This window comes from Sinohyriopsis cumingii, chromosome 7, assembly GCF_028554795.1.
Source record: "Sinohyriopsis cumingii isolate HCF-2022 chromosome 7, ASM2855479v2, whole genome shotgun sequence".
Lineage (NCBI taxonomy): Eukaryota > Metazoa > Mollusca > Bivalvia > Unionida > Unionidae > Sinohyriopsis > Sinohyriopsis cumingii.
In genome coordinates, this window is record NC_142967.1 from 56,199,287 (window position 1) to 56,213,827 (window position 14,541).

The following is a 14,541-nucleotide window of genomic DNA, read 5'->3' on the forward strand; positions in this document are numbered from 1 at the left end:
AATATGCTACGAACCCATGTCCATGTTCTAAGAATTCTAGAACACAAGGATGGTGCATCTAGCATAGAAGTGGATTTTTCTATTGTGAAAAGGCAAAGCTGAACAGTAGTAAGTATTACATAATTAAAATTATCTTTCCTTCCCAACTTCGTTATCATTCCTTTTATATGCTGTCTATGGTAAGTCTGAAAAAGGAAATCACAGAAAAGCATTCCAACATGGTTGAAGATAGTCATCAGGACGGTAAAAAGATAGTAAGAAGTAAAGATTACCAGATGGATGATACAGGACAGTATAGTCACATATTATGTTTGTGCCCTTAGGTCAAAGCTTATATACCATAGCATAATATGCATGTACATCTAATGATATTGTCATGAAACACTAAATATTAATGCCATTCATGGTACATACTAAATTGTTTGTATCAGTAGTTTCAGAGATGGACTGAATGTAGCATACCAAGTTATTTAAAGTGATAAGTCCCAAAAACTTAGTAAAATTGTACATAAATTAGTTATTGTTGCACATTTCAGATTTTAAAAAATGTTGGATACCAGGTGTTTAACAGCACCTCAGCAGTACAGTGACCAACTATACGGTGCCCAATTTTTTTTACAATTTTTTTTAAAGCCTTCTCAGCTGGAACACCAGTTACATTAGGCATCTTAGACCAAGCAGGCTACCTCCATTGATAGTCTTTGAGGACACACAGGAGAGTGCATTAGGTCTGTTCTGTATATCCCTGAGATCCTAGCAGAAAAATGGTAGCCATGGTGTCAGTTTACAACCCCCTACCTATCTGATAGATAATAGTTGCTGCATGAAAGGGTGTGCCAAAATCAAGCAGCTTGCCTGTGTATCTACCTCTCTCAGGTTTTTCAGCTCTTAGTGTGCCAGCAAGGCTAGGAGAAGAGAGAACAAAGCTGGTTACTGCAGGCAGCAGTTTTCAGCCAGTATTTTGGTGCTGCCCATTAACAAGGGTGCCATTATATACAATCTTCTCATCATTATCATCATCATCATCATCATTTTCGGCATTATAGCACATGCACAAGACAAAAATGCTGCTGTTACTAGCTGTACTTAAACCAGCCTGGAACCTAGTTAATGACTAGTCCAAACACACCTGAGTGTTATGGGGATTTACAACATGGAAAACAGCACAGTTGTTCTGGATTCAGTAACCCTGTTTTCCAATCGTAGAAACTCCTGCCCCCCACAGGGTTACACCCAAGACTGGCAACGACTTTGGGCACAACACTCGGCTGGTTATCGGAGAACTGCATACAGTGAGTATTCTCTCCCCTTCCCTTAATTTTGGGGTGGGTATATTGGCCATAAAACCATAGCAAGAGCTTTTACACCTTTCAAGGCGGGTGGAATTGTGTGCATGATTGTACCTGTATTTTTTTACCATTGCGTGCACTTATAATTATACATGTACAGAGATTAATAATGGTGCATTTGCATGTGTGAACCAGAAAGTTTTTCAGATAGTTTATTTTATATAGATCTTATTAGTCGTCTTCATGATATGTATTTCCAATCAGTATTAAATATTTCTTCATCAAATTTGCCACATGGAATGATATTGTCCAGCCTTGGTTGAGTCAATATACAGTTTGAATTAATAAGTACAACACAGGCAGTCCCCCCCCCCCCACTGTCTCTGTTTACATATGTGACAAAATACATACATTTACAGTTTTTCTTGAATTATCATATTGAAGACTTTATACTACAATATGGCACATATAGCAGGCTCCTCTTTATTTGACCTTTGACCTTTGGAAGGTCAAAGAGGTCATGTTTATGTGTTAACTTCCTTTTGTGATGTTGATTTCTTGCACATCAATCTCAAGTAAATCAGAACATGAAATGTTGTACTGGGTATTAAATACAGTATAATGCCTGCCTATTAACCAGATGTCAACTAACCTGTTGGCAGGGTGGCAGCTGGCAGTTAACCATGGCACAACAGCATCCAATGGACTGATAATCATTTAGATCACCAGCTAAGTTTAATTGTTGCATAATATGGTGGTTGGTTTAAAGCTTGCTTAACTGAGTCAGTCAAATGGAAAGAATTTGCTGTATACCTTATACAAACTAAACTTTAATAACATTAAAAATTTTCATGTATTTTTCATGAAATGTGCATAGAAGAAACTTTCAACTCTTTTTCCAATCACTGAACAATTTTTTCAGAATGAACAATGCCAGTAAAACAGACTTTAGACATGCAAATGAGTGGATAGTACATTCTTCATTTTCTGAGAGATCAGCTGTCTTGAATGATTTCTTCCACAGACTTTCACAGAGACCCCCATCCTGAAAAACTGCAATAAAATTCATAATCTAAACAGTGGACAGCTGATTTCCTGGACAAAATCATGACTTCCCAATGGGTCTGTGTAATGGTTTTCTGTGCCAGGTTATCTCCCTCTAAAGATGGTGCTGCAAAATGAGCTGGTCCATATTTAGATTGTCTCCTAATCCTATTGGTAAATTATTTTTAAATACCAAATACCTCCTTTATCTTCATAACTTTGCTGCAGAATTTTACAGCCAATATTGAGTATAATCCTAGTTCAGGACTTGATTGAATTTTATATTTATGTATGCCCTATATATTTGATTATAAATTGATTCCAACTGCATAGACCCAGCTCTGGCATTACATACTATGATGGCATATGTAAGTCTATGCAGTTTGTTGGGACTAATCAGTAGAACAAATGTCACAGACCCTGATCTGCTATAGCATGCTGCATCAGCAGGTCAGCATCTATGTCAGAACAATTAGTTCATATTCACACCTTGCTTATCCCTTTACCTCATACAAGCGTCTTTGGACGCCTCTACTCCATTCGCATGGAAGCGCCTTTTGACGCCTCTGCAAGATTCACATATAAGCGCCTTTTGACGCCTGCTGTAAACATCAGCCATTTTGAGCTAGTTTTCATAGCGCCACCTTCGGGGAAAACCCCCTTATTACATACTACATTCATTTCTGCTAATGACAATTACGTCAGATCACGTGGTCGCTATTCATGCACTGGTCGATATCTGCTATTTAAAGTAACTGGGTCGTAATCTCCACTCTCCAAAATGGCAGCCGCGGATTTCAATCAGTACATATAAATTTTCACAATTAGAATAACAACCACGAAAGATTCAATAAATTAGGTAAAGGCTCTGATATTAATGTAGGCAGCAAATAGTTTTTATAAATTATCAAATTCAGATGACTTAGTGATATAGACGCACACGAAAACCTTGTAAATTTCAAGTATGGGAAATGGCAGCTACGGTCGGTCACGCGGCCTCACGGACATGACGGTGAACGAGTTCTCTCAAGATTTTGAAGCACATAAAATATTCTTCCGTGAAAAATAAGTACACAGCTATAACAATCGGACTTTACTCTTCAATTTTTCCATATATAATAGATGTCTACCTAAAACGTAAAATGGTTAAAACTGCTGTTAAACGTAACACCACTACATTGCTTAACAATTCACAGGCATGCCTATGCGGATGCAGTCTGCTAGGTGACAGGTGTTCTATTTATAGCGTGCTGCACTTTGTCACTATGCTGTATGAGGTAAAGGGTTATCTGAACCGCTCCGGTGGCTATGTGGTTAGCACGTCTGCCTCGGATGCGGGAGGTCGTGGGTTCAATCTCAAGTCATACCAAAGACTTATGGAAATGGTACTAACAGCTGCCTCGCTTGGCGCTCAGCATTAAAGCATTAAGAGGTTAGTATTAGGACTGGTTGACTTGGTGTCAGGATAATGTGACTGGGTGGGACACCATGTGGCATGATGCCCCAGTGCTAGATATCACTGCCAGCTACACTGCAGACATCGTAGTGATATGACTCAGATTGTTAAAGCTACATTAAAAATCCAAATCACACACATACACACACACACTCAAATTTCAGAACATCAAAAATGACATTAAATTATTTCAAAATAGAATAAGTCAAGGAAGAAAGATGTCAACAAATCAAACATATTACATCATTTTATGATTTAATCATTGAAATTATCATAATAATTCACTAGTGATTTTTCTTCTCAGAATGGTCAATATTTTTTCGAATATCCAGTTTATGAATGCATGTTTAGAAGAAAGTTTTGATGCCAGTCATACATTGTTTTGTATGGCATGGTCTCAGAACATTTATTTAAAGTATTTTATGGTTTCATAACCTTTTTTACATTTCTCCCTAGAACTTTCAAGTGCAAAATTTGGAGGAATAATTTTCAGATTCATAAAAATATTACTAAAACTCTTAACATTCATGATGATGGTTTTGACAGGTACTGATTGACCACTGTAACAAATTAAGCTATTGATAACCTATCATGGTACCATGACAGAATACTGCTGATTTACAGCTTTACCAGTCATCAACCAGACAAGTTTATGGGAGGGCCTGTTCTCCATTGCCTGACATTGACATCCATCCATCCATCTGGGCAAGTTTATTATCACAGCTATTGACAAAATAATTATAGACCTTTATTTTGATGACCTTGAAGTTTTATGAACCAGTGCATCTATGATAGTGCCCTCTGTTTCATGTCAGTTAATCTGATATTTACTGGTTCATGAAATGTAACATTCATTCTAGCAGAGGACTGTACCATTATTTACCCATTTTTTAACAATAATGAATATTTACTTTCTTGCCGTCAAGATAATTTTAACTCCCCTCTCCCACTCCACCACAGTCTCTTGTCCAGAAAAAAAGAGATGTATACTGGTATGTCCAGTATATTCAGTGCCCATTGCAAATGGACATAAACTTGGTTGCAGTATATCCATGCTTGCAAATGAAGAACACAGAGATAATATTTTGGTGTTTTCTCCACCCACCCCCCCACCCCAAAAAACTGCTTGTAAATCAGTAAAGGTAAATACCCAACTTGTTTTGCTGTGCCTTAGAGCACCAAACCAATATCATTCACTTATTCATTGGATTGTCCCATGCAATACCATATCATTTTGAATGGAATATTTTCTACATCTTATATCAAATTAATCATATCTTTATAATTATTTTTATTTTTGGATTCCACAAAGTTAATGATAATAATAATAATAATAGTAAAAATAATAATAATAATAATAGTGACAAGAGGCCATCAGAGGGATGATGCTTTACTGGCCTAAATGAATTTCCAGGAATTCAGGATAAGCCCATTTCTTCTTTGTAACCTAAGTGTTGAAACCATCTCTGATACTCATGGGTGATAACAATATTTTTCAAATTGGCTGCTTTGGTGCTTTATGGAACACCAAAACAAGTAGTTTATTTAGTGCCAAGACAATTGGAGTAAAAAGTGCATTGACCAAGGACTCACCACTGCAGCTGACCAGGGCTAGTCCTATGGTAGGATTCAGACCTGCACCCTTTCCGTTTGAGCCCAGCACACTAACCACTGAGCCAGCACAGTTCAGTGAATGAATGTGTCTGCTAATGAATGAATGAAAAATAAGTTATTAATAATTTCTTGGATGGGTAGGAAAGTGTAAGATGTTGTCTTGAAAGATGTTGGTAAGACTTTATAATTTAAAAGAAATTGAAGAAAAGAAGGTAGCACATAATGTTTTTGAAAATTCTTGTTTTTTGTGGGTTTTTTATATTATAGATTCAGCATATTTTACCCATAGGTATTATTGTTGTTCCTTGCAAAACAACTTTGTCATCAAGGAGGCACAACTTCAACAACAACACTTGATTCTTTTTCTGTATTTGTTGGTCTGGGCTCTGCACAGTGTCCATTCTGGATTGCATGATTGTAGATTTCACACTCATTTCCAAACTTGAGGTGGGGGTGGGGGAAATAATCAACCAATTGCAGAAAACTCACTCATCATATTTTCAATACCTACATTTATTTCTTTGTTAAATCCCTCCTGCAATAAAAAAAATAAAAAATCCTTCCCCCAATCTCTGCCCACACATGCACATGGTTTTAAGCTCTAGAATATACTGTACTCCATTGGGATTCACCATTCTAACTATCATGAAATGGGGAAGTAACCAAACTTTTGAAATTTTACTATACTTACCCCTGTATTCCTTGGATTTTAGTACATTTGGTATCAATCACAATCACAAACAATAATTGTTTTTTTTTTATTAAGCTGATGATTGGTTTTGTAATTTCTCCCACCCCCCATCCCCACTTTGTACTTCAAGGCTGCCTTCATCTGATTACTAACATTTCCATTTAGTATGTTGCATTTTTGTATAAAAAAATTAAGTTTTATTTATTTATCAGATTATGTATGAAGGCATATACAGTACTTAAGTAAGACATCTGGCGCATGAGAAACAATACCACAATGTGTTATTCAGATATACTGGATATGCTTTTTGTTCAGGGTGTGGAATTTGATTTGTGTCAAAATTAATGCTCCTAGTTGGCAGCAGGTGGATCATAATTTTATAGAAAACTAATTTAGTGGATTGATGTGTGAAAATTGCATTCCATATATCAGTTCAAGTCAATATACATTACCTTACTAGTAAGAAACTGTCTTATTTACTGTATTATAGACCCACCATAATTTTATTCAGGGGACGTGATGTTACCGATGTTCATCTGTCCTGTTAGGACACATTCCACCCGAATTAAGGATTTTATGGATTGAAACCAAATTTGGTACAAGGCTTAACATTAAGAAAAATTTAAAGTTCAACATTCTTGGATGAAATTGAGAAGAGTTATGGCCCCTGTATCACTTATCCTTTAAGTTGCCTAACATTGAAGGAGACATCCATGTTGTATTGACACATGTACTGTGTTCAGATAACTGAGATTTCATCAGTCTATAAGCTTAACAATTTGAATCAACTATATTCATACCCTAGCATTGTCTTGAAATGTTTAAGACAGCGATAGTGGTATGACTAGCACCTTGCCTTGTGTGCAAGTGCATTTAGGTCACAATAATTAAACCCAGCCTGAAAGTCTTCCCATTTAATTAATTAGATATAACTCAGTTGACCTATCAGTAAAGCAGAGTTAACCACGTCTACTTATTTAATATTGGCATAACACTTTTGATAAAACCATTTTCATGTTGATACTTTGTGTGAATTATCTGTAGTGATTTTATTTTAATGGATACTGAAAATTTAAGGAAAAATGTTCAATTTATGATTTGAATTTGTATATGATATGTAGTTGCAGTAGTCTGTAAGTGATAGTCATTAACACTGCTGCCCAACAAGCTTCAGAAAGGCTGTAAAATCACATGATTCCTTGCACCTTAGCCAATGATAGTATTGGTTATTGGTACACAGGTATTGATTGATATACATCAGTACATTAATTGGTGGATATCACTGATACATTAATTGGTGGAAATTATAGCTACATTAATTGGTGGATATCATTGATACATTAATTGGTGGATATCACTGATACATTACTTGGTAGAAATTATAGCTACATTAATTGGTGGATATCATTGATACATTAATTGGTGGATATCACTAATACATTACTTGGTGGAAAGTATTGCTACATTAATTGGTGGATATCATTGATACATTAATTGGTGGAAATTATCGCTACATTAATTGGTGGATATCATTGATACATTAATTGACATATATCATTGATACATTAATTGATGGATATCATTGATACATTAATGAGTGGATATGATATTGATACATTAATTGGTGGATATCATTGATACATTAATTGACATATATCATTGATACATTAATTGATGGATATCATTGATACATTAATGAGTGGATATGATATTGATACATTAATTGGTGAATATCAGAATACATATCAAATAACATAGAACATTTTCCCCATAATTGTGCAGTATAAATAAAACATCGTATTTGCTTTTGCATACCTTGCACCAGACACTTGGAACATCATACACCCAAATCTGCCTGTGTATAATGCACTGCAAAAATCAGGGCTTAATATATTCTGTTCATTAATATATGCTGTTTATTCTACTGTATTTGAGTGATTCGTTACTTTGTGTTGTAGAAAACATGATACTGCATCTGCAATTGTAAATAGTTTCCATCATTGACCTATAGAAACATGATACAGTGATCGAATAATGAATAATGTATGTACTGCATCAAACAGTACTTTTGCCAGCTGTGCAGTACACTATATGCTTTAACCTTATTGTTGTGTATAATATTGCGTGCTTAATAACTGTACCAGTCTACCTGTTTGTATGGGACACATCACCCATCACCAGTGCTCTCTTCAACAAAACCACATTACCTTTGGTAAAATATTAGGAAAAACTAGATTTGAGTGTGTTGTGCAGAGTAAAAGATAGACATCACAATCCACTTGTTTGTCACTGGCAGTAGTCTGTCAGATATTATGTTGTATATTGAAAATGGATTTTAATGATTCTATTGCTGGCTAAGCATAAACAACTGGAGTGCTCATTGTATGTACCATATATACTCGCTCGTAAGTCAAGTTCAACCATAAACAGCAAAGACTGATCTGTTGTCGCATCATGTTCCAGCATATCAGAGTCATTGTTGTTTGTTCTGTTGATTGCTCCAAGCAAACTGCATAGACCCAGATCTGCTGGCACATCAAGATATGGCAGATTTGAATTTTTGCTGGTTCTTCCTCCACCAGATAATCTGGCCGTCATGAATAATTTATTAAAAAATGGTGTTAAACCCAGAAAAAAAGCCAAAAAACATTGAAATGGTGCCCCCTTAGACAGCCAAAATGAACAACACTGTGGCCATCTAGAAAATAATATTAATTGCTACTCTACTCAAATGGATGGTCATATTGATGTGGATTTTTTTCAGAAAGAATTTTTATACCATTATGTGGTCCTTAATAAAAATGGTACTGACCTGACATCCAGCATGGATGAGATAGCAGCTATCTTCCACATTTTGTTATCACTTGGCTTTGGATTAGGTCAGAATTCAGCACTTGTATTTTATGCTTAGTTTAGGAGCATATACAAATTAATTTAGGCCAGACTTTGTACTTCATTGTTTTTCATTAAAAAAAGCATTCTGAACACTGATTTTATGGTCAAAGGACTCTGGTTTTTTTCTGTGATGGTTTGTTTGCATGATATCACAAACAACCGTGCATTTATTTTATCACTAAGTTTGAATAGATCAGAAGAATTTTTTAAATTATGCAATTTCATTAAAATTGTTTTGATTTACAGACGTTTTAATTAAGGATTAAACCAAACTAACATTTTGTGCATGTCTTGACAATATCTTGTATTACTGGGTATGTCTTGACAGTATCTTGTATTATTGTGTATGTCTTGACAGTATCTTGTATTATTGTGTATGTCTTGACAGTATATTACTTATTGGGCATGTCTTGGCAGTATCTTGTATTATTGAGTGTGTCTTGACAGTATATTACTTATTGGGCATGTCTTGACAGTATCCTGTATTATTGGGTATGTCTTGACAGTATATTACTTATTGGGCATGTCTTGACAGTATCTTGTATTATTGGGTATGTCTTGACAGTATATTACTTATTGGGCATGTCTTGACAGTATCTTGTATTATTGGGTATGTCTTGACAGTATATTACTTATTGGGAATGTCTTGACAGTATCTTGTATTATTGGGTATGTCTTGACATTATCTTACTTATTGGGCATGTCTTGATAGTATCTTGTATTATTGAGTATGTCATGACAGCATCATACTTATTGGATATATCCTAGCAGTATTGGATATGTCTTGGCAGTATTGGGGATATCATGGCAGTATTGGATATGTCTTGGCAGTATTAGGGATATCATGGCAGTATTGGATATGTCTTGACAGTATCTTGCATTATTGGATATGTCTTGATAGTCATTTACATATTGGGTACATCTTGGCAGTATTGCCTGTGTCTTGGTGGTGTTGGGAATATCTTAAAAGTATTGGGCATATCTTGACAGTATTGGACAGATCTTGACAGTATTGGGGATGTAATGGCAGTATTGGGTATATCTTTGTAGTATCTTGCATTACTAGGGATGTCTTGACAGTCTGGTACATATTGCTTATGTCTTGGCATTATTGGGGATATCTTGGCAGTATTGAGGATGTCTTGACAGTGTTGGGTATGTCCTGACAGTATTGGGATTGTCTTGGCAGTGTTGGGGATGTCTTGGCAGCATTGGGGATATCTTGGCAATATTGGGGATTGTAATGTCCCCACTCTTTGTAAAGGGTGTGGGTTGATTGGTGGATTGTACCTTCTTTCAAGGTGTCTGCTTTATTCGGTTCTCATTATCTAGGAGATGATTGCCCTCAGTGTTATTGCCCAGATCGAGTAAACTTATAGATAGAATAAATTAGATCTGAGCAGATATATAGAACAGAACGACTTGAGCCCCCATACATTAAAATAAAAATGTAATCAGTTACATAAACAATGGTAATAATACAATACATTGGGAAGATACACTTGTTTTTGGACTAAACCTTTCCCCGAATTCCAAACACAAAAGCATTTATAAAACTAGCCGATCTGTTTTACTGATAGGATTAGTTCATCATATTATCTAGTGAACAATTGAAGTTGTTGCCTTGTACAGTTGCTTAACCTGCTTAGGTCTGGGTCACTCCAATTTCACTATAGCTGTTCTCTGTCCTTTTGCCTTTTCTTTTCCTTCCTTTTCCTTTTTCTGTCCAAACCTCCCTACTGCCTCTTTTTGGCCCTCAGATTTTATGTGGGTAGTTGGATATGTAAGCATGTAGATACACAGATACTTGGATACATCAGTGCATAGGTACATCTTAGAATACATATAAAGAGCTATTTTCTCCTTTTGTGCTTTCAAGTGTTTCTCACTTCTACCGCCGAAATTGTGTTCATCAACCTTCCAGACATCTGGTCCCTTGGACAAATGTTTTACAAGAGAATTTCTTCCAAATTCACTCTTGGAGTCCGCTGTACCTTTACTCTTGCAGCAAAGCTTAGACTAATTAGATTTTACAATGGGGGAAATACTTACAGCTAGGAAATTTTGTATGGAAAACATGCCCCTATTTAGCTTAGCCAATCAGGATGAAATATATTTACTGTCTTTTATAACTAGGGGTCAAAAAAGCCCTTCCAGGTTTTTGACTTACGTTTTCTGGAAATTTTCAAGCTTGACAGTTCCACTATGAAGTCGAAGTTAGCAGTGTCCCTAATAGTCCATCTCGCAGTTAAGTAAATGAATGCTTAATTTAAAAATCTCTACCAACCAGACATTAGAAATCACTGCAGTATAGTGATTTAACAAGCGCCTGTCCCCATAAATCTAATTAATTGTTCTCTGGCCCCAAATTAATGTGCTTTTTGTAGATCAACACAAATTTGCCCCATCACAGGGAGGTCCTGGCAGTGTTGTGTATGTCCTGACAGGATTGGGATTGTCTTGGCAGTATTGGGTAAGTCTTACATTATCTACGATGAGTTTGGTACTTCTATCCATGATGTCCCAGTTCATAGTCAAAAGTCACTGCTAAGGTATTTATATTGTACGTATCCTGTAAACATATCAGAAAATATTTTTTTTTGGTGAACTAAATCTGACATGTTGCAGATGAGAATATCTCAGATGATTGTAATGTTCCACAATTAAAAAACAGGGAAGAAAGTTACTTTAAAAAAAAAAATAACAAATCCTTTCAGCCAGCAGAACCTCATTCTCTGTAGCTTAGTAACCACTGGAGGTTTTTGTTGTTTTTGCCTAAAATGCGAGTAGGAAACACATTTTGGGGGGCTATTTCTGAATACATCCTAATATATCGACATCCTTGAGATTTTCCATTAGCCTCATGCCTAGTTGTGTTAGAAACATTGTTTTCCATTGTTTATTTTGCTCACGCATGAGCAGAAAGGTAAAAGTTGTTTTTTTTTATGCTTAACATACCCATCATAATTGTATCAAGACCACTCTTTATTCCAAATGCCCACCTTATCCCACTTTTTGCAGAGGTCACCTGTCTGTGTACAGTTCAGACCAGTCTGCCTTAGATCAGAGGCCAAAAAGTCTCAAACCCGGACACAAAATAGAATTCCAACGGGTCGAAAAAATTAGGCTGTTCCCTCTGCATTTTGTAGTGCAACTAAAACGTGTACCTTTCTATAATACCACCCACTTTAGTGTGTCTTACATGACCTTGATGCCACAGAGCTTGGCAGTAAGCTACTACCTCCTGCCACATAAATGCGGTGCCAGGGGTTAATGAGTTAAATGACTCTAGTTGAAATTGCTATGCAAGTATCAGAAGCTTAGCCATGGGCTCACAATAAAGGACTGGTAGTGGTGTTGGACTCTGCATGAACTGTAAAAGATATTAATTCAGTTTTTCTCTATTAGGCACATGCATCTGTGTGTACACCCAGCTACACTAATGAATGACATGTGAGGTTATCATTGCTCAGGCAACATGTGAACTGTTTGCCCTTGGTTCTCATTCTTAGACAGCCAATTATTAGTTTCCAGTTTACTACATAACAAAGTGTATCCTAATTGGTTGTTAAGTGTAATAGGAGTGGACAGAGAGTCTGCAGAATGCACCTCGCAACATACACATCAACATCACTTACCATCACTGGGTTATTGGCAAGGAGGAGGATTTCAGAATGTTCATTGTTGTGTTTTTGGCTTTGTGAAAGCCTTGGATTGTTTCAGATGGGCTACTGTATTTGTTATGTTCTATTAGAAATTGGCAGTAGTCCACCAGCCCACGTCTAGTACATTACTGAAAGGCCATCAAATTTCAATTTTAGTAATAGTCCTGGCTTTGAGAAATCTTTTTAGCTATCTGTATCATTATTATTGTTAATAATTTTAAAAATATGCCAAATTCAATTAAAAGGCTTTTTTTCATGTAAGCTGGCTTATGGTAATGAGCTAGAAATACTTATGGCATGGCCTGTTATCTTAAGTAAAGACGCCAATGGGTATCTGGACACATGGGTACTCACCCGTCAGTAATAACACAGGTTAAAAAAAACAAGCCATGCGGTACCTGTTTACCATATACAAGTTTTCTGCCAGAGCTTGTTCAGACATCACTCACTTTGTTTTCAAGTTGATATTCCGTTTGACTGAGATGCAAATACATGTACTTTTTCGGTGCCAAGTAGAGATCTGCCTCTTCCAGTAAATATTTGACCTTAAGCCCATGGCTAGTTTCCCAAGTGACTACTGTTTGTGCGTGAGTTTGGTATAGTGGCAAGTAACAGAAGGTGGTTATTTGATCTTGCTGAACAGCTGACTTTTGTTCAGTTTCAACTTTTAATAGATTTCACTCACTGTACGACCTAAGTGTTACAAAGCTCAAGCTCAGTCTCTAAATAAGCATCCACATATGAAAGGGAGACAGATGATATTAACAGTGATTAGACCAAAACGATTATCTAGAAGACAATGAGGGATTTCAGAACTATCAGACAATGAGGATGAATTCTAGGACTTTGTAGCAGGTGATATTTATTGGATGCTGTGAATTTTCAAACGTGGATTTAATTTCAGGTTTGTACATATTTAATACAATTTCTATTTGATTGGGTACTACAGTAACCGATCATTAGGATCAATGGGTACCCAGCAGAAATCTTTTTCTAAACTTTTGACAGCTTTAGCTTAAGTTTGTTATTACAGTTCCTCCTAAACTATTTGGTGGATTGCTATGTAACTTTGTACTTTCTACACACACTCATCAGAAAGTTGAGTTAGTCCAAAATCAAAATGGTGTTGCTCTGACAAATAGGTTGCTACCATGGTAACCATTTCCTTCACTGATTCTCACATCAACATTGGTTTTTTACTGAAGGACTTATTATGATGTCTAGTTTATACTAAATGAATATGGTGTTGATATGACAGCCAATATGGTCACCATAGCAGTTATCTTGAAAACATTCTCCTGCACAGAAAGTCTTATTGACATGTTTTTTTTGCCAGAAGATATCTTGTGATGTCTAGTTAGGCCTAAATGAAACTGGTGTCAGTGTGACCCCCAACACTACTTCTCTTGGATGGTCATATATTAAATTTTCACCAAAAGATTTCCTATGATGTCTGCTTGGCCATAAATGGAAATAGTCCTGATGTGAAATCCACTTTATGAAAATCTTCTTGTTACTAATCTTCCTAGGCAGATAGTCACATCAGCATATGATTTCACCATGAAACTTGAATAACTTGTTAAAGTTGGTCCTCATTGAAAATGGTGTCAATCAGACATCCCATATTGGCACCCTGGTGACCATCTAAAAATCATGTTATTGTTACTTCTCTTGATTGGATGGTGATACTGACATGGGGTTTTCACCAGTCCAAAATGAAAATGGTGCTGATGTTACATCCAGTGTGATCACTATGTAGGCTGTCTTGTTATTGCCACTCTACCTACATTTTGGTCGTGTCTTTATACATGGTTTTCACCAAGACTTTTGATTATGTCCTAAGTGAATATAATGCCACAGTCACCATCTTTAAAATCCTATTGACAA

The 14,541-nt window shown here is 36.1% G+C and overlaps 1 protein-coding gene across 2 annotated transcripts in view; it reads left to right on the forward strand.

The window, feature by feature from the left end:
* Nucleotides 1–14,541, forward strand: part of LOC149795303 (protein neuralized-like) — a 126,239-nt gene that overhangs the window by 28,802 nt on the left and 82,896 nt on the right. Inside the window, exon 1 of one of the 2 annotated variants that reach the window (XM_089965035.1) lies at nt 891–1,292. The exons of the other annotated variant lie outside the window; for it this stretch is intronic. Coding sequence (XP_089821161.1) covers nt 1,139–1,292 — 154 coding nt within the window. The 5' untranslated portion in view covers nt 891–1,138. Of the gene's footprint in view, nt 1–890; nt 1,293–14,541 lie in introns of those variants that run through there. 2 annotated transcript variants of the gene reach the window in all.